Below are 21,781 nucleotides of genomic sequence, written 5' to 3'. Positions count from 1 at the left end.
GATCAACAATCAATGCCTTTATTTTTGCCCCTACATATACACTACCACATTTTACAGACTAAGATGTACTGGTCTCATAAAGTCACATTTATTTTTGAAGCAAGTCAAGAATAAACCCCTACCCATTTTGTTACAATTTGGAAAGACTATTCAGTCACACAGTAAGCCTAAAGAACCTGTGTCAGACTGGTGGTAGCAGCTACTGCAGGTTCCAATATCAGTATTGTATCAGACATGAAAAACTGGTATTGTACCATCGATAATGATAACTCAATAGTTATACATGGTCAGTACTTCATACTTACACAAATTTACTTCCTTTAAATAGCCATTACTTGAGACTACTTAATGATTATGCTGTAGACTTTATATTCACTATAATTATTTATATTCAAGGTGGTGCAGTGGCTTGGTGGTTAGTACGGTTGCCTCACAGCAAGAAGGTCATGGGATCAGTTCTCACCTGTGGCCTTTCTGTATGGAGTTTGCATGGTCTCCCTGTGTTGTGTATAGGATTGTAAAATCCTTACAGTTTGCCAGAGTAATACCTCTTAACTTCTGAGACACTGTACAATTTAAGCACACACTGATTTCTTTGCTTTTCCCATTCACCATCAGTTCCATGATAAAATTGACCCCATGCTGGAATCTCTGGAACGGATCGCTGAGCGTCTGCGTCAACCTCCCTCTATCTCAGTTGAAGTGGACAAGATCAAGGAACAGATAAGTGAAAACAAGGCCGTCTCAGTGGACTTGGAGAAACTGCAGCCGTCCTATGAGACACTGAGGCAGCGAGGCGGAGAGATGATTGCACGATCAGAAGGAGCAGACAAGGACATATCTGCCAAAGGTATTGGACCTGTGTTTCATCTTGATAATTGCCTTTTATTTCATTTTGGATGCTGCTTACTTTATTATAACCATTTATGTGGACTGAGTCTGGAGGAAGTCTTACCGGCAGAGTGAGTCAGCACGCACACTGTGCCTGCTGCTTATGTGTTTGGAATGTTTTGTGATGGAGCCACCTGAGAGAATATTTTTGGTCAGATTTGCTTTAGGATACTGCTGGAAAAATCTGTCACCCAGGAAAGATTCTTGGATAAAGTTGTTATTGGCTGTTTGCATCCTCTATTTTTCCTGTTTGAATGAATACAAAGACTTTATCAGCAGGATTTGTATAGTAGAATAAAACTGGATAAAAGAATGATAGCAAATATAACAAATATATCAGACTTCATACATCAGTGACGTCTAAAGGTGGTGTCAAGTAAAGTTTAAAAATTACGGTAGCTGACGGCAGCAAGAGACTGTGGTTTTCTGGATGCCTTGTTGTTTCATTGTGCCATTACTATTTTTATTCTGCTTTACTGTTAAAAATTTTCCCTTTTGTAACAATAACCCAAGCAAATTCAATCACTTCCAAAACTTTACATTTTGACCTGGTCAAAACAAATCAAGTCATTCTTCAGGGGTCCTAAAGGCATCGAGATAGAGCTCACCAAACTTTCCTGGAAAACTACTAGAATAGACCAAATGATTCATAGAATACAATAGAATAGAATACCTTTATTGTCACTATATGCATGGACAACAAGATTAAAAGCAACTCCTTCTCAGCGCAAACATATAAAGAAATGATAGACAAAGGGGAGGTAAGGCACACAGTCTGAAGTGTATATACAATTGCAAACAATACATACTATGTATTTGCAAGAAGTCTGAATATGTGCTTAGTGATATATTGCAGGTTGTTAATTACATATTGCACAGTAGTATTGATTATATGCAATGAATGGCTATTGGACAGAGAGAGTTGGGGATAGATACAGATATTGTACGGTAATGTATTTTACCGTAGGTGGGTAGAGAAAGTCTGGAGGTTAGACTCAAGCATCAGCGCACTTGTGAGTTCAGGATGGTTATGGCTTTTGGGAAAAAAAAAGCTGTTTTTCAGTCTGTTTGTCTTTGTTCTAATGCATCTATACCACCTCCTTGAGGGTAGCGAGCCAAGCATTTTTAATCCAGGGTGAGAGCGGTCCTTGATGATTCACAACTGAGGAATGCTTGTATTCTTTTGTTCATATTGTAGGGATGTTTATGATTTATTGCGTGTACACCTTCATTCTTATGGTGTTTTTTTTTTTCACCCCCAACTCAAGCTGTACAAGACAAGCTGGACCAGATGGTGTTTATCTGGAACGACATCCAGGCGCTGCTGGAGGAGCGGGAGGCAAAGCTGCTGGATGTGATGGATCTGGCAGACAAGTTCTGGTGTGACCACTGTGCCCTCATCGTCACCATTAAAGACAGCCAGGATCTGCTGAAAGAGCTGGAGGAGCCTGGAGTCGACCCCTCGGTTGTCAAACAGCAGCAGGAGTTTGTGGAGGTAAGAGCTGATCCCTGAGATGGAAAAAGCAAGCGGCCACAACAAGAGTTTTAAACCAGATTTTTTATTTCTGCAGGGGTTCAAGGAGGAGATTGATGGGCTGCAGGAGGAGCTTGATGTGGTTCGAAATCAGGGGGCAGAGCTTTTGACTGCTTGTGGAGAACCAGATAAACCTGTGATTAGGAAAAGCCTTGATGAGGTATTACATAACAGAATGCTTCATAATGTGGACATTTGTTGACCAGTGTGCTGATAATCGCACATTTGAATGTTTATGCAGTTAGACTTCTGCAAGTGTATTACAGTGTAATTTCTGCAGGTGAATTCAGCATGGGAAAATCTCAATAAGACCTGGAAGGAGCGAGTGGAGAGACTGGAAGAAGCCATGCAGGCTGCTGTGCAGTTTCAGGATGGTTTGCAGGTATTTAGATTACATCTTCATTGTCTTCAGTGGGAATCACTCAAGTAAATGTTTGGATAAAGTTCTGGGTAAGGCTCACAATTTTAAATAACTCGTCCCCAGAATATGCCAAAATGTGGAGTACATTTAGATTTCTTGCAATTTAAATCATAAAATGCTTTTTTTTTGCACCAGTGTAATTTTGTTCCTGTTCTAATACCCCCATCACACATAGCCAGTATGACACCGAATGGCATCAGAATCCTGTCCCATCCTGCCTATGGCTGATGCTGAGACTCTGATTCATGCGTTTGTCTCTTCTAGATTGGACTATTGTAATGCTTTGTTTTTTGGTTTACCACAGTCCATCATCAGGGGTCTTCAGCTGGTTCAATTAATTAATTGAATTTTAATTTAATTAGCTTATAATGCACCAAATCACAGCAAAAGCCGTCTCAAGGCACCTTACATAAAACAAGTCAACATAAAATTGAATAAATAATTAAAAATGAATAAAAAAAAATTCAAATACATAAATAAAACAGAAGTAAAAGAATAAAACAAATAAAAATAAAAACTATCCATAAGAAAGAGAATAAAAATAGGTTTTGAGCCTTGACTTAAAAATGTCCATGGACTCAGACTGCCTCACGGTCGCAGGAAGACTGTTCCACAGGGTGGGTGCACAATACAAAAAGGCTCTTTGACCTGCTGACTTCTTCTTCACCCTGGGAACACAGAGAAGTCCTGCATCCTGCAACCGCAAAACCCGGGCCGGCACGTAGAGTTCCACCAGATCAGCCAGATAAGATGGCGCCAGTCCATGAACAACCTTATAAGTCAATAGCAAAACCTTAAAGGGGATAGAGAATCAAAATCATATTTTTCATGTTTTTGGTGTTAGTTCAGAGTCTCCCCACTGTGGGGAATACACACGAAGTGCCAGCAAGTTTCAGAACCTCTGTTTCAAGTATTTCTCCTTTTTTGAATTGCCCCTAGAAAACAGGTCAATCCGTTTTTGAGAGAAAACTTACGTCACTTTTTCACCAATAGCCCCCCCACACAAACACACACCCACACCCACCCCCTTTCACACACGCCCCTTCGAAATGAATTATTCATAAGGTTGTGCCCACCCATTCGTAACACTGGAAGAGAAGCAATGGCGAACTACAGGTGTGCTTTCCCAGGCTGTTTTAGCGGGCTACGATCTTCCCACAGAAAGCAATGTACGCAATCACTGGCTTTTATTCATTTTTAACTGCATCCCCAGTACATACAACCGCCGACTATTTCTTTGCTCTGCGCATTTCACGGAGGACTGTTTCACAAACCTTGCACGATTTCAAGCTGGCTTCAGTCGGCATTTAATACTCAGTAGAGGGTCAGTTCCGACTCTGCGACAAAATCAACCCCAGCAATCAGTACAGCCTGTGAGTATCACATTTTCTTTTGTTTTAAATTTGTGTTGCGCCATATTCCTGTTGTAAGAATTGCACGTTAGAATGGCACGTTAGCTCTGGTTTGTCCCTCTAAAGGAAATGAGCTAACCCCTTAGCAGCTAGGGATGTGTATCGAGAACCGGTTCCTTTTGGGTATCGTTAAGAAATAACTCGATCCACCGACATCAATAAGCTTTGTGCTTAACGATTATGTTATCGGTCCTTCAGAGTGGCCGCTGTTTTGGGGGGTGTTTGTCAGGAAAATGATCATTTCTGTATTGATTACAGACCCTGCATCGGGTCCGTAAACAACTTTTCTGCAGCGCGGCTTTGCTTTGAACCTTGAACCAATCGAAGCAGTGGTTTGCAGATTGAAGCAATGCTTTGATTATTCTTTCTTTCTTTCGCTTAATTTTCTCCTGCTAAAACCCTACAGAGCATACGTCTGTGAGTATTATTTACCTTTTCTATGTTAAACCGACCTGTTATGTTCTTCTGAAACAGTTGATAGATGTATTTTATAACTTAAAAACGGGAGCGATGCTAATGCGTTAGCATGTCTATGGCATTTTCAATGTTAAAAGTTAGCATTGCAGCTGTCATCACGTTCGGGTGCATTTGTTTTCAAATTGTAATATTTCTTAAATTTATTTTTAGAGAAAGAGGCAAAAAAAACCTGAATAGAAACACAAAAGAAAATATAAAAGCAATGAAAATAAATAAATAATGCTTTCTTTTCAGTGAGAGCAAGGGCAGCCAATCAAACAACGGTAACCGATCAGCGCCACCTACTTGCATTTCATAATGAGGTTGCCAAATAAGCTCCGAAACGACGCCATTAAAGGCAAACGAGGCATTCTGAACCCAGCATAGTAACATAGCTGTTTCAGAGAGCCTTTTAGGAAGGTTCTGAGCCATTACAGACCCAACCAATTTTTTTTGGGCTACATATCACATCACAGAACAAGGATTAATGCCCCATTCAACCTCTCTCTATCACCTTTAAAATCTGCTCTCACAGAGACAGGGAGCCAGTGCAAAGATGCCAAAATGGGTGTGATATGTTCAAACCTTCTGCTACGTGTCAGAAGGCTGGCAGCAGCGTTCTGAACCAGCTGAAGACCCCTAATGCTGGACTGTGGTAACCCTGAAAATAGAACATTACAATAATCTAGTCTAGAAGAAACAATAGCATGAATCAGGGTCTCAGCATCAGCCATGGACAGGATGGGGTGGATCCTCGCTATATTTCTCAGATGGAAAAAAGCAGTCCTAGTAACATCCCTGATGTGGAGGTCAAAAGACAACGTGGGATCAAAAATTACCCCAAGGTTCCTCATTTTGTCTGTATGATGTATGACACACGAACCCAGGCTGAGTGCCAGCTGGTCAAACTGATGCCGATGTCTCGCTGGACCAAGAACCATCATTTCAGTCTTATCAAAGTTCAAAAGTAGGAAGTTATTAGACATCCAACTTCTCACTGATAGAAGACAGTCCTCCAGGGATTTTATGGGAGTGAGATTTCCCGCAGTTATCGGCATGTACAACTGAGTATCATCAGCATAACAATGAAAGGCAATCCCAAAACTCCGCAGTATATGCCCAAGGGGTGCCACATACAAGGAGAAATGCAAGGGGCCTAAAACAGATCCCTGTGGAACCCCAAATCTCATGTCAGCAAGGTCAGAGGTAGTGCCATTATACAAGACACATTGAGAACGACTGGACAGATATGACGTCAACCAGGCAAGGGCACTTCCAGTAATCCCAAAAAAATTCTCCAACGTATTGAGCAAAATATGATGATCCACAGTATCAAACGCAGCACTGAGGTCTAACAACACCAAAACCGTATTGGTGTCTGAGTCCATTGCTGCTGCCAGACTTCTGACGCGAAGCAGAAGGTTTGATCATATTACGCCGGTTCTGGAATCCCTTCACTGGCTTCCGGTCTCCTTGAGATCGGATTTTAAGGTATTACTATTGGCCTATAAAATTGTTCACGGACTGGCGCCCCCCTATCTGGCCGGCCTGGTTGAGTTCTATGTGCCGGCAAGGGCTCTGCATTCACAGGGTGCAGGACTATTGTGTGTCCCGAGGGTGAAGAAAAGGTCAGCAGGTTACAGAGCTTTTATCACCACGCTCCAGCTCTGTGGAATGATCTGCCTGCACAAATACGACAGTCGGACTCTGTGGAGACTTTTAAAGCCAGGTTGAAGACACATCTCTTCTCCCTGTTTTATCATTAGTATTTTATTGTGTGTCTTTTTTATACGTTTTATTTATTTTACTTCTTTTAATTTTTTATGGTTAAATTTTTTTATTGTATTTTAATCTTATTTCATTTTAATCTGCTTTTAAATGCTTGTGAAGCGCCTTGACGCGATTACTCTTGATTTGGCGCTATATAAATTAATAAATTATTATTATTAATTATTATTATTATTATTAAAAAATATTAGAATTTGTAATACATTTGACTCTTTTACGACAATAAACGCTGAGCCATTAATTATTATACAGAAAATAAATGCACAAACATGCTGAAATGCCAGCAGCTTAATGCTAACTTTAACATTGAAAACGACATAGACATGCTAACGCGTTAGCATCGACGTTAGCATAAAATACATCTATCAACTGTTTCAGAAGACCATAACAGGTCAGTTTAACATAAAAAAGGTAAATATTCCTCACAGACATATGCTCTTTAGGGTTTTAGTGGGGACAAATTAAGATAAAGCAAAATAAAACAAATGAAACCAACGAAGCAGCAGCTCGAAGCACTCCTTCATTGGTTCAAGATTCAAAGCAAAGCTCGGTTGATTATATGGAAGAAATGAAACATTTGCGGTAAAACAAAGTTATTTAGCAACTAATCGATGACTAAATTAGTTGACAACTATTTTAATAATCGATTTTAATCGATTAACTCGATTGGTTGTTTCAGCTCTATACACAGGTCTGCGGTGTCAGTTGTCAATGCCCATGTTCATCACAGTTACGTTTTTACTTGGCTTGCAGTTCAGGTAGCTCAGTGGAGAGAAGTTAGGATGACAATAAATATATCTGGTTTTGATTTCTGGTCATGCTACCTGTCTGTGTCCTTGGAGAAGACACTTCATGCGCATTGTCCACCTAGGTGCTCATGGGTACCAGCCTTGGTTGGGAAATTTGTGTCCCTTCCCAGTGGAACCCTATATTCATCCACTTCATGCTACAGAATGCAAGGATAATGTCCAGTACTGATGGGTCTTAGGGTCTATATAGGATAAATTAATGTTGGCAATCCCAAGTTCACCGTGTTTCATTGAATGTAGCATGAACTTTCTACCTTTTTTCCTATATGTCATCTGTAAGATCTCACAGAACAAACTGTATTTGCAATGGAATTCCCTCAAAGTCAATACTTAACATTTAATAGATAATAAATATAATGAACCAATATCTAGAGTTCAACACAAAACAAATATTGTCAATCTTGTGAAAACTCAGAAGGGAGTACAACTAACACGATTGAAGCCAACTGGTGCACGAAGGAGAATGTCACTCTTGAAAAATTGGAGCTGCCTCAAACGCCGCGTACAGCTGTCACCACAACCATTCGCGCACACAAGTGGCCAAAAGACAGTGAATGCCCTGCGAGTGCCCATTTCACCCCTCTCTTAGCAGGTTTCGGCCAAATTCCAGGTGCCACACACGAACATCTAACACCACTCTCCGGGCACTTAGAAAAGGCGGGGCTATTCGCACACCTGGTACGAGAAGAGAGAACAGCTGACCACATTCGGGCAGGCTGTGAAATTTGTCTAAGTGTCCCACGAGTGTGGCGTTGCCAAGCAACACATGTAGTGTGCGTGTGTGTGTGGGGGGTGAGCACACATGAAATGCTGATATGTATGTACAGATATGATCATATGGGGACCCGGCCAACCTCTTAGCTGATCGCCGCGCAGCCACTCACTGACAGCTGGAAATGACGGCTCAGCGCACACAATGTGTTACATTAAAAACACTGGGACCACAGCGAGGACAGGTATATAAATAATTACTACAATAGCTATATACACAATTACATAACACATAACTCAAAAAAATGATCACAGAACACAGAAAAAGAGAGTGACACTTTGTTCTGTCATCTGAACGGAAGTCCACGTACAACTGCTGCTATTGAGATCACTGAACCCCGCAAGTCACAGCTGGAGAACACATACCGTGTTAAGAAGGACATGACCTTAAACTGTTCTCCATGAGGCGCATGTGTGTGCCTGCTGTCCTCACGTGGTAATTCATTAAACATATATCGCCTTTGCGATGGGCTGCAGCGGGCGCACAGTGCGTACCTTGACAGGCTGTGCCAGGTGAAACGGACCATCTGATCATGTGAGCACTAAGCTGGCGACCTGAATGTCACGTCACCCATGGTCCACATGACATGGTGTCTGTTATTCGGTGGACATGCACATATGAGGCCAGCAGATATGGACATGATAAGAATGCACTGCTTTATTCATGTCATGTCTTGACTGTACGTCTATGACAATGGGTCATCTACAGAGGAACAGAAGGATAATACTTGTATTGTCCGCTTGATAAGAGGGATTCAATAAGTTGAGGTGTTTTTTTATGGTGTGTGGTTTTTATTTTTCTTCTCCACAGCAACGGCACGATTGTGTGTCATAGTGTCATAGTGTCACACGCTCCAGCAGCTTGTACTCTGTTCATGCACACACACGAGCTTACACGAAACAGTCACCGCTGTATCGTGCATGCCTGTCTGACCATGTGTCAGCAGGTTCACCATTTCATTTTTTGTTTGCGGAAAGGAGTCATTTGAGGTGGCTCGGGCATCTTTTCCGGATGCCCCCTGGACGCCTCGCTGGAGAGGTGTTCCGGGCACGTCCCATTGGGAGGAGGCCCCGGGGAAGACCCAGGACACGCTGGAGGGACTGCATCTCTCGGCTGGCTTGGGAATGCCTTGGGGTTCTCCCAGAGGAGCTGGGGGAGGTGTGTGTGGATCGGGAGGTCTGGGCGGCTTTGCTTGAGCTGCTGCCCCCGCGACCCGACTCCGGATAAAGCAGAAGAAAATGGATGGATGGATGGATGGATTTTCTTCCAGTTTCTGCTTCTTTCACCCAACGTCATGTTATGTATGAAGGGGCCCTAACATAAGACATGCACTAAGCATTTTTCACTTTTGGAATTATTTATTTATCTTACTCAAAGGACAGTCAATGTTATAGCCTTAATTCAAACTACAGGTTATGGTGCTTTTATCTTTCAGCTGATGTCTCAAAGAGACACAACTTTAAAACAACAAACACCAGCTGTGTTGGATTTGTATCAAACACTTCCACGTGCGTAAAGTCTTTCTAAGGTCTTTTTATTGCTGACAAATGAGTCGACTTTGCACTCCTGTAGTGTTTGTGCTGTTTCTAAGCCTTAAAGATTAATAAAAGTGTTCCAAGTCTCAGTTTCTTTCTCACTTCACTGTGTTTAACTGTTTTGTCGACCACTTGGATTTCCCACAGACTAACTGGAACCTTTAGTGCGCATTATACCACTGGATGTGAAACACAACTCCCTGTGCAATGAGCTTTGTGTTCTTTGAGTAACAATGGCTTCCACACCTTGTGTGCAGGGTATGTTTGACTGGGTGGACATTCTGGAGAACAAACTGGATTCCATGTCACCTGTTGGCACTGATCTGGAAACCGTCAAGCAGCAGATTGTAGAGCTCAAGGTACGGTGTCATATTTCTGTGTATAAGTCTGCAGAACACATAAGAATTCTGCTCTTGTTCATTTTGTTGCAATAACCACTGTCATGGCTACGTTGTCAAGTATTGTTGGGAGTGCTTGATGTACAAACTGCCACGTAGTCTGTTTTGCACAGGTACAAACTGTCTACAGAACTTGATGCTTTTGCTTTAATGTACAGAAAGACAAATCTGGTGTTACTGAAAAGAAATGCCTTCTATGCTCACATGTGCTGTCCTGACAGCTTTGTGCCATTTAAATGATTGCCGGTGTGTTGCTAGGAGTTCAAAGGAGAAGCATACCAGCTGCAAATCGAGATGGAGCGTCTGAATCACCAGGCAGGCCTCCTGTTGAAGAAGGTGACCGACGAGAGCGACCGCTGCGCCATCCAGGAGCCGATGTCTGAGCTCAAGATGCTCTGGGATAATTTGGACGAAAAGATTATCAGCCGACAGGTGCGACAAAGAGGCTGACTGAAACGATTCATTTCAAAATTAAGATGCTGATGTTAACAAATGAGAGTCTGTGTGAAATTAAAGCTAATTTATCATTTTGGAAATAGTTTGCAGTCGTGTAAATACAGTCTGGCCCTTACTAGTTTGAAAACAGACTAAACACTGAGCATGTTTACATGCACACAAATAAAGCAAACATTGTCTGATTTTTTTGAGTTACTGGATTGTTAAAGTCATCATGTAAACGGCAAAAAGCGATGTATTGTATTGGATTAAAGATGTTATCGGATTATAAAAAAAAAATCCAACAAACACAGCTAGTTTTTTTTTTAGGAGAAATGGACTGGAGAAACTGTGCATTGTGCAAGTTTTGAATTTTGCATCACTGCTCATAGCTATAGTGGAGTAGAGCAGAGAAGATTTTTCTTTCAACAAAACAGATCAAATCTAGGCTTGCATCTCTGATGTGCTTTCTGGCAAATTGTTAGCTGAACTTTCAAGTTTTCTCTCTTTTTTGAATCCTCCTCTGTACCACTTCATCATGAAAATGTGTAACTGGTGATGCAAAATTCAAAACTAAAGTCACAGCCACAGAAGCCTGTAACTTGCTCAGGGTTGTCTGGGTGTGATGGTGGCTTTCCTCACTCATCTTCTTGCACAGTCCTGTAGTTTTTGAGAACTGTCTGCTCCACACAGATTGACCATAGAGTGCCATACTGTTTGTATTTATACACTGTTGATGTAAATAAAGACCAAGACATATTCAGTGTCTTGAAAATGTTGATATATCCATCCCCTGACTTGTCTGAAGAAGATTAGATGTAAATATGATGGCTTGTGTGTGTTATACTAAAGGGGGCACTTAACTTATTCACACCATCATTTTGGCTTTTAGATTTTTATTTCTTTTAATTGATCATGTAGAGATCACTTTTCACTGTGCTTTTAAAAGGCCAGAATTTCAAAAATTTTAATATCCAAAGCCTGAATTTTTCTTTTGTTTTTTGATGTCCATGTAAAAGCTCAAGGGGGCAATAACTTTTTCACACCACTGTAGCAAAAAATAGCAAAATTTCAATGCTTTTAAGATAAGAATTAATTTATACAAACAAAATTTTACACAGCATGTTTTCTCATCAATTAGAACCTATTCAGGGGGTCAGAGTATTAAATTTTCAAAAACACTTCACATTAGGTTAATATTGTCATGACCTGATTATTCCCAGTTATTGGATTATTATGGTCATGTAAATGTAATTATTGATTTCAAAATGTTGGTTGCACATCCATTGATTTCACTGAATGTGATATGTATTTGTTTGATGTGTCGTTCTTGTAGCACAAACTGGAGGGAGGTCTTCTCGCTTTGGGTCAGTTCCAGCATGCTCTGGACGAGCTGCTGGCCTGGATGAGCCACACAGAAGAGCTGCTCAATGAGAGCAAGAGTGCTGGAGGAGACCCTAAAGGCATCGAGATAGAGCTCGCCAAACACCATGTAAGGCTTTTCATCATTTTAAACTTATTATTTTTCATGCAAAATCAAATAAGCTGTTAGCTTAGACGAAATACCCATGTTAATGTCAGCTGCTGTCAAACGTTCAGTTGCAGTTAGTCTACATAAATGCCGCCACTTAGAAATGTCACCCACAGCTCTTTGCAGACTTGGCTTTGAACTCCTGTGAACATTTTATAATTTCTGGCTGTTTTTGTCCCTCTCTCTCTCTTCAGGTCCTCCAGATTGATGTGTTGGCTCACAAGTCAACAGTTGAGACGGTGAACAAAGCTGGTCATGAGCTAGTAGTGTCCAGTGCTGGAGAAGAAGCCTTAGGTCTCCAAAGCAAACTGGAGAACCTGAACCAGCGGTGGAAAGACATTCTGGAGAAGACAGAACAGAGGAGGCAGCAACTAGAAAATGCTTTGCATCAGGTGGCTGATCTTGACCTGAAAAATAGTTTTACCAGATGTCGTAGGAATGTGCCTCATTTATCAAATGTGGAGTTGTGTCAGGAAGGGCATCCGGCGGAACACGTGCAAATTCAACATGCAGATCCACCTCGGATTTGCTGTGGTGACCCTGAGTGGAAAAGAAGAGAGTAGCCGAAAGGAATTACTTACTGTTGTTGGTTGAGGCCACAATGGATTCACCTCTCTCCAGGGGCGGATCTAGAATTAGGTGAAGGGGGGAGGAGGGGAGATATTGTGAATTATGACTTAGGGCACACTCTCCTGGAAAAATTTAAAAATCTATAGCCTTTTTCCTGCATTCTGAACCAATTTGGGAAGCTAAATAGACTCTCTAATCATCTTTTTTAATAAACAATTTTTTTTTATTTTAAACACTGGAAATCTTCTAATTCTGCATGCAGCAGCGTCCATCAACCAGCGTTTACTTATACAAATGTTTGCCATATTTTATCACACCTTTTGTTTATAGCTTATGGGTGTGGGGGGGTGCATTGCAACCTCTTACCCCACTCCCCCAACCCCCCACTGCTCCCAGAAAGGCGTTAATGGTGTGCCAGAGTAGTGAGGAATGACTATAAACACGCTGCCTTCTTTTCTCATTATTTGGAGTCATTATTTCCTGTCACAAAGTTGACATATTGTCCCAGGTTGTGAGGTTACCATGGAGGAGGATTTTTAAAAATTCTAACACAGTAACAACAACAAAAAGAGGCAAAATGTCTTTATTGGATAATTTAGTCTACCTTGTAAAAGCATTCAAACAAAGGCAACAAAATCTGTTTGGTACCACATACCTGAAATTGAATGGTTATCTTGGAGCTCTATAGCACAGTCTTAAGTGTCCAACTCCACCTTGTTATTTACACAATACACACATATTATATGCACCTAATAATATTGTAAGTTGCAGGGTGGAAAGGGGTTGTATATAGTCCATTAATCATGGGTGTGTTTTGAGCACAAGTTAAAACAGATCGCAATGTCACCTAATTCCTTTTAAGAGCTGGTGTGTGGCAGCAACTGGCATACAGCTATTTTGATGGAGCAAATCAAGTGAGAGGTTTTCTGGCAAGTTAACACTTAACACCTGTTGTTTAATGGTTGTTTTCACTTTTTTTTAATTTTCAGTTCATTGTATATACAAGTAGAGTGTACTTGTGTTGTGAACCCACCCATGTAAGGATATCTAAAAGTTTTTTTGTTGGGGTTTTTTTTTTCGTTGCTTCCATCTGTTTTATGTTCGGATTCACTGCAGCGGATTGTGCATGGATCAGTTGCTGCATGTGGATTTGGCACAAGTTTTATGTTGGATGTCGTTCCTGACACAACTCCAGATGTACCTTTATTGGGGCCATCGTTAAGCTTCAATTGAAAACCTCATTGTTGGGAGGTAACAGCACTGACAGACCTAAATATTGCACTGTATACATAGCAGAACACCCTGCGGTTGACTTTGTGTTGTGTTTAAGACGATGAAAACTCCATGTTCTGAAAAGTGTGCATTCAGTTGATGATCTCAGAAAAAAAAATGGGTGCCCCAGTAACATATTCAAGCTTTATATTTTCTTCATAATGCATGAATAAGTTTTCACAACTGCTTTCTGTGGGGAGGCAAGATGGAAGATGTCTCATATGAGTGTATTTCCATGTGTAGTCTGGAGTCAGTGACAGTACCAAATAGTACAGATGTCTTTGCCAAAAGGGCAACACTGGCAACTTCACTAATATATAAACAATGCAGATATATTACTGACAAAAGTTAGTTTGTTAAAAATCATTCATTAGCATCTGTTTCAACAGTGATGATGAAGGCTGCCATGATTGAAGTAGTTGTCACACCAAGTGAGATAAATCAGAACAATGAATTGCCACCCAGGTTTCTGAGCAAAAACTCAAACCCGACTGCACGCTCAGTTTGTTTTGTCAGAGTTGGTGCTCATAATTTACAACTTTACAGAATCTCATAAATGCTGTATTAGACCAGGCTTTTGGTGGTTTGTGGTGCAGTAGGTTTCTGCCTCCTCACAACAGCAATAACCACACCTCATTTTAGGAGTTTAACAAAAAAATGACAACTGGAAAGTTGTCAATTTTACACAGTACAGCACACTTGTGCTGCGCTGTGCGCTGCTTTGCAGTGGGTGGGAGATATGGCCCTTATACTAGGGAAACAACACTTACCACATTTTTCTGGGGTATCAGTTGCATCAGAGCATATGTCACACCTTTTTGTGCATTGTGGTAGTGTACTTTTTCTTATTAACATTTGTTCTTTTATTAGGAGTTTATTTTGTTTAGTGCTTTAATTCCCGGGAAAGCCCTATATAAATAGCTATTATTATTGTTAACAAATGAATGAAATTTTTCATATATAAGTCACACTGGAGTGTAAGTAAAATTTCTTTTTACTAGTTTGGGAAGTCCCGTGACTTATTCTCCAAAAAATCTGATAAATGAAAGGCATCAGAGGGCTGATGCAATCCCACACTGAACTAACATGACATCCTGTTTTGACTTTGTTGTGACTTAATCATGACACCTATTATCAGTCAGTCAAATAATCTCTTTAGCCCTATTGGTTGCAGAAATATAGCAGAAAATACACACGTGGATAAAATTGTTGGTACCCCTATATTTTATGTATACCTTTTAATATATGGTCAGAAATAAATGCAAACAAGCCATTTTGTTCAATCAAAAATATTTTTTAAAAATGTCCAAAATTATTTGGTAACAAGAACAAAACAAAATGCTTTCATCAAGTGAAACGAAAAATACTAACATAAAATCTATGCTGGACACAGTTGTTGGCACCGTTTGATGAATTTACAGTAAATCATCACTTTTACAGCCAGTTTTCAGTAGACAAGTTGGGGGTAGAAACATAAACATTTCCAAGTCACTGAATATGTCTTGGACTTTATTTACACCAGTTATGAAGAAATACAAACAGTGGTACTGTGTGGTAAATCTGTTTGGAGGAGACAGATCTCAATAACTGAGTGACTGTGTAAGAAGGAAAAGAGTGAGGGAAGCCACCAAGACACCCAAGACAACGCTGAAGAAGTGATAAGCTTCTGGGGCTGTGATTGGAGAAATTGTGCATAATGCACCTTTTGTCTGTTGCACCACTCACAGCTTCATAGTGAAGTGGAGCAGAATTGGCAAATCAAATCAGATCTAGGCTTGCATCTCTCATGTACCTTCTGGCAAAGTGTAGCTAAAATTTCACATCTTATTTTTAACGACGTTGCCATAAAGCTATATAACTGGTGATAAAAATTTCCAAACTTTTTTTGTTTTTGTTGTCCTTGACATTGCCTTTTGTCAGATCCTCTGCAAATGTTAATCATCTTGAAATATCTGCCCAACTCATGTTCCCACCAAGTTTGGCAAAAATCCATCCAGTCCTTTTTTAGTTATCTTGTTCACATACAGACAGACATGCACACACAGAGGACCGATTACAATACCTTGCTTCTCCGGCACACAGGGTAGTGATTGAATCCATTAGATTTCAGGCCTTTTGTTTTTATTGTTCAATACATGAGATACCCAGCTTCTTTATTCAGAAGTATCCAAGGAATTAATAACTGACATGCTTGTCTCTCAGCCCTAGCTTCCCCACAATGGGCATGTGTGTGAGACACCTTTTGTCCTGACTCAGGTTGTATTGTGTTTTAGGCTCAAGGTTTCCATGGTGAGATTGAAGATATGCAGCAATGGCTGAAAGACATGGAGCGTCAGCTGTTGGCATCAAAGGCAGTGGGAGGCTTACCAGACACAGCCCGGGAGCAGCTTAATGCCCATCTGGTATGTGTTTAACAATATGAAAGGCTGCATACAAATGGCAAGCTTGTAAGAACCCGACTGTGTCTTTTCTGCGTTTTATCTGAAGTGTGAAAATCAAATGACACTGCAACATATCACAGAAGGAGGGCAACAAAAATCTTGAAATGGTTTCACATTAATTTGGCCACGTCTGACTATAATGAAATTCCAGATTTCTTTCCTGTTGTTTTACTCTAATGAGGGAACTCGAGGTGCAGAAGTGACATTTTGTGGAAACAAAAATAGAAAGATTGCTTGAAAACAATGACGTTTACCAAGATCTGTAATCTTACGCTGCCAAACTTAAAGATTTGTGGGGAAAATGCCTCTGAGAGACTCTGTGTGCCTCATGATGTTCATTCCTTCACCATTTTTGGAGTTAATCATAACAGAAAGAGTGTTCAGACACTGAAAATCTTTGCCAACTAAAGTACAGCCATTTTTAGCTGTACTTTTAGGATGAAAAGCCTGGCTCTCCTCACAGTGTGTCTGTTGTGTTGCAGGAATTGTGTTCTGCCTTTGAGGTGAAGGAGGAGGTGTATCGGGAGGTGATGGACAAAGGTCATCAGCTGCTCGCCGTGATGCCTGAGGGTCCAGACAGCAACACAGAGCAAGACCTCGCAAACCTGAGGGAGAAATGGGAAGCCGTGCAGGCAAAAGTGGCTGAGAGGAAGGTACGGAGTTAAACCTGCTCAGACATGGATGGATTTCATTTCTCCAGAGTTTATGAATCACATCTCCACGTGTAGTGCCCATTGAGAGGTTGCTGATGTGCACTTTGGCTGTGACTCTATTTGTCAGGCACTAATCTGAGTGTTGATAATGAGGAATGGTGCGGGCAAGGACACACAGGATGTGGTTATACTGCAGCCACAGGAGACGAGTCACTGTCTGAGTCAGCACGGGGAAAAAACAGGTTCTCTGATGATTTAGTTACAGTAAACAGCAGACAAGCGGAACAGTGCAAAGTTACATTAGATGGGACCCAGTGCAGAGCAAAGCCGGCAAAACCAAACAGGCCTCAAATTTAAAAGGCATATCACACAGGGTTGGGTAGGATTACTTTGAAATGTAATCCAAAAGTTATCAGATTACAAGTAATCCAGGGTTGGGTAGGATTACTTTGAAATGTAATCCAAAAGTTATCAGATTACAAGTAATCCAAGTGTATGTCCATACATACATGTAATCCACATGTATTCTTTCAAAGTAATCCTACCCAACCTTGACACTCCAATCAACACTATATTTAAAAAAAATTATATACCAGATTATGAATTATTTCTTCCAACTCTGTAACTGTGCAAGTCCTGATATAAATGCTAAAAATAAAATTAGCTGTACAGCGTCTGAAAAATGCACACAGATTCAGAGCTATTTTTAGCTATAATAGTGACGTAACTGCAAGTGCTCAGTATTTGCTGTCTGGACCTGTGTCCAATTCATGACTTTCTCCTGTAGACACAGTCAGTCTGGGTAGTTTTTGTCTCCAAATGTAATATGCTTTAATATGGCTTTCAAATCAAATTCTTGTATTTTGCGATCAACATTTGTCCATCGTCGCCTCTTTGTAAACCCGTGGTGTATTCAGAAAAAAACAAAACAAAACATTGCATATGTTTCTATTCGCCCTATTGACGTTTCAAATCCCGCAAAACTTCGGAGAGGTCACCGTGCTGCGAGATCTCAGTAACATTGAGAACTGCATTGAGACGCTCTGATCGGGCTGCACTTTAACCGCTGCACACGGACAACAGCATTAACATCGCAACATAAAACTATTTTTATATTGTGCCTAAAACTCTCATGAATATATTCTCTGGGTTTATAGACGTTGTTATTGTGTTTGTTTTATGTAAACATGCGAGAATCACAGGCTGTCTCTCCGTTATTTTCAATGGGAGCTGCTGTGAGCTACAATCGCTTCCTGACCATGTCGTTCTGGGGGAAAATGAAGTTTGCTTTTTAACATCTTGATTATTGTCCTTTACAACCCTTTTCCCTCTTTGTTCCAGACTAATATATATAATATGTCTGAAATTTGGTTTGCGTTTATTCAATTCCACGCAGATTAAACGTAGCAGACACTGATTATTTGTTATAATTGTTTTAGCAAGTTTTCAGGGTATCATGCATGCAGTTTTTATTAACGTGATGAAAAGCATAAAAAAAAATTACATTTTTGTAGTATAATATTCATTTACAATTGTCATCATGTGGATTCTCTATGTTGTTTGACTGCAGCGACTCTCTGACGCGCAAGGGATTATGGGATACGTAAATAGGGCGAATAAGACTGAATAATAATGATTACATACCTTGAAAGTGGTGTCTGGTTTCACTCCTGTTGCATTCACACACAGAGTCATGTAGAATTCCATTGTGTGGTGCTGTATTTTGTCCACAGGAACATGGCATTCATCTACAGCCTTCTTTAGACATCTCCCTGTAGCTTTGCTTAGCTTAGCCAATACAAAACGTCTGGAAGCTAATCCACGTCACAGTTCACCTGTTAACAGCAATCACTTGTTGTACGACTCTCTGACTCGTGATCACAGAAGCAGGTTCCTCTGAATGACGTGCCGGCATCCTGCATGTACCATCTTAGCGTAGCTTAGCTTAGCTTAGTGCAACGTCACAGCACAAACCACAAACACGGCCAGTTCTGCACTTTTGGGAAAGGAAACACATTTTGTTAGAGTTCACAAGGGAAAGAATAAATCAGTGGTTAGATCCGTTTTTTGAAGACCATTCTCACGCTGTGGTTGGCTTCACTTCTGCTCTGTCCCATAGGGCCTCCTTAAAACAAAACAAAACAAACAAACAAAAAAACCCCCACTAATTTTCCTCCTCAAAATATTACCTTTGGAAAATCTGTCAACCTAATAAGCAACAATAGTCGTGTGATTCTATCCTTACAGAACACACATTTTAACAATTTTCACCATCAAAGTACACAAACACCACTGATTTCACACTAAAAAACTACGTTTCCCCCCATTCATTTTAGGGGTGTGACCTGAGATGATGTCACCAAAATTCATATTCCTACAGCTTGAAGTTTGTGAGCCTTCAGAGGCACGTGAAATCATGCTAATTTCCCCATGTTTATGACTTAATTTCTCTGGGCATATAGAACCAAAATTAAAACGAAATACATCAATATTTTTAGTGCTTCACATTGTCAGTTACAGGAATTCTGCTGTATAAGGACCACTATGGTGGATAATCTATCACTGGTATGTGACAAATGGCAGCACGTCTTCCTGCACTTTAGATCCAACTGAGCCATTGCTGGTGATTTTATTTTGATATAATCATTAAAAGGGGTCATTATTAAAAAAAAAATCTACAATGTTGATATGGATGCTGAGGGACTGTATTGGAAAACAAGCAGTGTTAACACCTTACCATGTCCAAAAATTTCAATATAATTTGTGCAATACTTTTTGAGCTATGTGCACAAATACACAGACACAAAGCTGAAGATGGTACCCTGTGTGAAGACGGAGGCACATTTATATTACTTTTCCCTCGCCATGTGGTTCCTGTTATGGAGCTCCTCATATGATCTTCAAAAAATAAATTTTGGGGAAAATTTTTTTGTTTTCATGTTGTCATTATGAGGTGATGTGAGTAGAATTTTGAAGGAAAAAAAAGAATTTACGCCATTTTGGAATAAGGCTGTAACATAACAAAATGTGGAAGAAGCGCTGTGAATACTTTACGGATGCACCGTAGCACGACTCATAACACATAATTAGAAAATGTTTGGCCGTAACAAACGGATGTTTTTCACCAGTGCCCTGGCTGTGGATATGTTTTCCTTATTAGATTAAGTCCTCATCATTCCATTTCTGCTTCACCGTCAGTCTCTCCAGAGATGTTACCTTCCTGTGTTTAATGGCGGCTTATGTGATGCAACATTTATTTGCTGTTGTAGCAACCAAACAGTCAGGGAACATCTTTGAACACAGTGATGCAGGTGGTGGGTCATAATCAGGATTTTACTCTTTGATGTGTGTCTAATGGAGGTGCCATTATTTAGTGCAGACAGAGAACAAAGTAGGAATAATGTGATGCCTGATTATGTCATGTCTTCACAGGTGAAACTGGAAGAAGCCTTGACTTTGGCCACAAATTTCCACAATGCTTTGCAAGACTTCATCAACTGGTTGACCCAAGCAGAGCAAACACTGACAATGGTTTCTCCTGCTTCCCTCATACTGGAGACCATCATGTTTCAGATTGATGAGCATAAGGTATAATATTTGCTTAGTTCTCTTTGTTACATAGAAGCTTTGATGACAGAAACTTTGAGTGTTGAGGATGATTTGACTTTTTTTAAGTCTTGGAAACACCATAACTCATTAACAATACATGGTAAACTTTGACACCCTAAGTAGGGAGGGTATGATAAGATTTTATCGATATCGGTACCATTATCGATTCCGCTTATCATCCGATTCCTTATGATCCCTTATTGATACCTCCGTGAAATTTTCTGTGTACTATAGGCTTTACAGGTTTTCTATGTCAACAACATTTTATTGAGTCTTAAAGTACATAAATATTAAATTGGTCACTGGATCCTTAAACTCTGGACATAAATAAACTCTATATGGTGGATCCTTGATCTCTGGAACATAAATAGAAAGTTAAACAAAAATCTGTAGTTTTTGTCAAAAGCATTTCCTTTCAGACATTCTTGGCATGAATGTCTTTCTAACATCTGAGCTGAGCTCTTGCAGCTGGCTGTGCTGTCACATCAGGATGTAATTCATAAAGAACACTGGACGTCTGTTTTCGGGAAGGAAAAACGTTAGTCGATTGTAGTTCTTATCTGTATTACAGTGTTTTGGAAAGAGGTGTCATTTATTTAAAGTGGCAAATTTCGTTTGAAGTTATTAATTCTGACCGGACTCTGTCTCGGCAGAGAGCCGTGCAGCAATTTGGAGCTGTGCCCAACAGAAACGGAGGACGATGAGTCCCAGTTAGTGACTTTAATCCACACAAGGTGACTCACGATTAACATATTTTAATGGCTTTGAGAGGGGTTAAGAAGCAGATTTGCTGCTTCTGAAGAGCAGTGAATCAAAGAACCACCGAGCCAGCGGATGGAAGCATTGCTTCATTGGTTCACTCTTCAAAGTGGAGTTGCGCTGCAGAAACGGTTGAAACGGTTGATTACAGAGCCGCTGCAGGCTCTGTAATCAACGTAGAGGAATGATCATTTTCCCGACAAACACCCTCAAAAACAACTGCCACTCTGAAGGACCGATAAGGGAATCATTAAGCAAAAAGACTATTGATATCGGTGGATCGAATCATTTCTTAACGATACCCGAAAAGAACCAGTTCTTGATACGCAACCCTACACCTGAAAAATGTGTCCACATTCTGGCAACTTTCCACTGCAGCTTTTACTGGTTAGAGTCTTTGTAACATTTGTTTGCAACATTCTTTCCATGTTGGTGGAACGTGTTCAAAACATAAAATGTAATAATAAATTAAATAATATGGGTGCAAATCCAGCT

General features: G+C 40.4%; 1 protein-coding gene across 1 annotated transcript in view; it reads left to right on the top strand.

Annotated features, from left to right (window-relative positions):
* dst (dystonin) overlaps positions 1-21,781 on the top strand; it is a 318,051-nt gene that overhangs the window by 247,641 nt on the left and 48,629 nt on the right. The window contains exons 68-78 of the mRNA XM_034185302.1: positions 619-850; positions 2,160-2,386; positions 2,463-2,585; positions 2,706-2,807; positions 9,876-9,977; positions 10,275-10,448; positions 11,788-11,943; positions 12,177-12,374; positions 16,098-16,226; positions 16,748-16,918; positions 20,351-20,506. Of these exons, the coding sequence (XP_034041193.1) occupies positions 619-850; positions 2,160-2,386; positions 2,463-2,585; positions 2,706-2,807; positions 9,876-9,977; positions 10,275-10,448; positions 11,788-11,943; positions 12,177-12,374; positions 16,098-16,226; positions 16,748-16,918; positions 20,351-20,506 (1,770 nt within the window). The remainder of the gene's footprint in view (positions 1-618; positions 851-2,159; positions 2,387-2,462; positions 2,586-2,705; positions 2,808-9,875; positions 9,978-10,274; positions 10,449-11,787; positions 11,944-12,176; positions 12,375-16,097; positions 16,227-16,747; positions 16,919-20,350; positions 20,507-21,781) is intronic.

The sequence above is a fragment of the Thalassophryne amazonica genome, chromosome 13, assembly GCF_902500255.1.
Source record: "Thalassophryne amazonica chromosome 13, fThaAma1.1, whole genome shotgun sequence".
Classification (NCBI taxonomy): Eukaryota; Metazoa; Chordata; class Actinopteri; order Batrachoidiformes; family Batrachoididae; genus Thalassophryne; species Thalassophryne amazonica.
The sequence above is the reverse complement of the archived record's forward strand: the minus strand, read 5'-3'. Positions and strand labels throughout refer to the sequence as shown.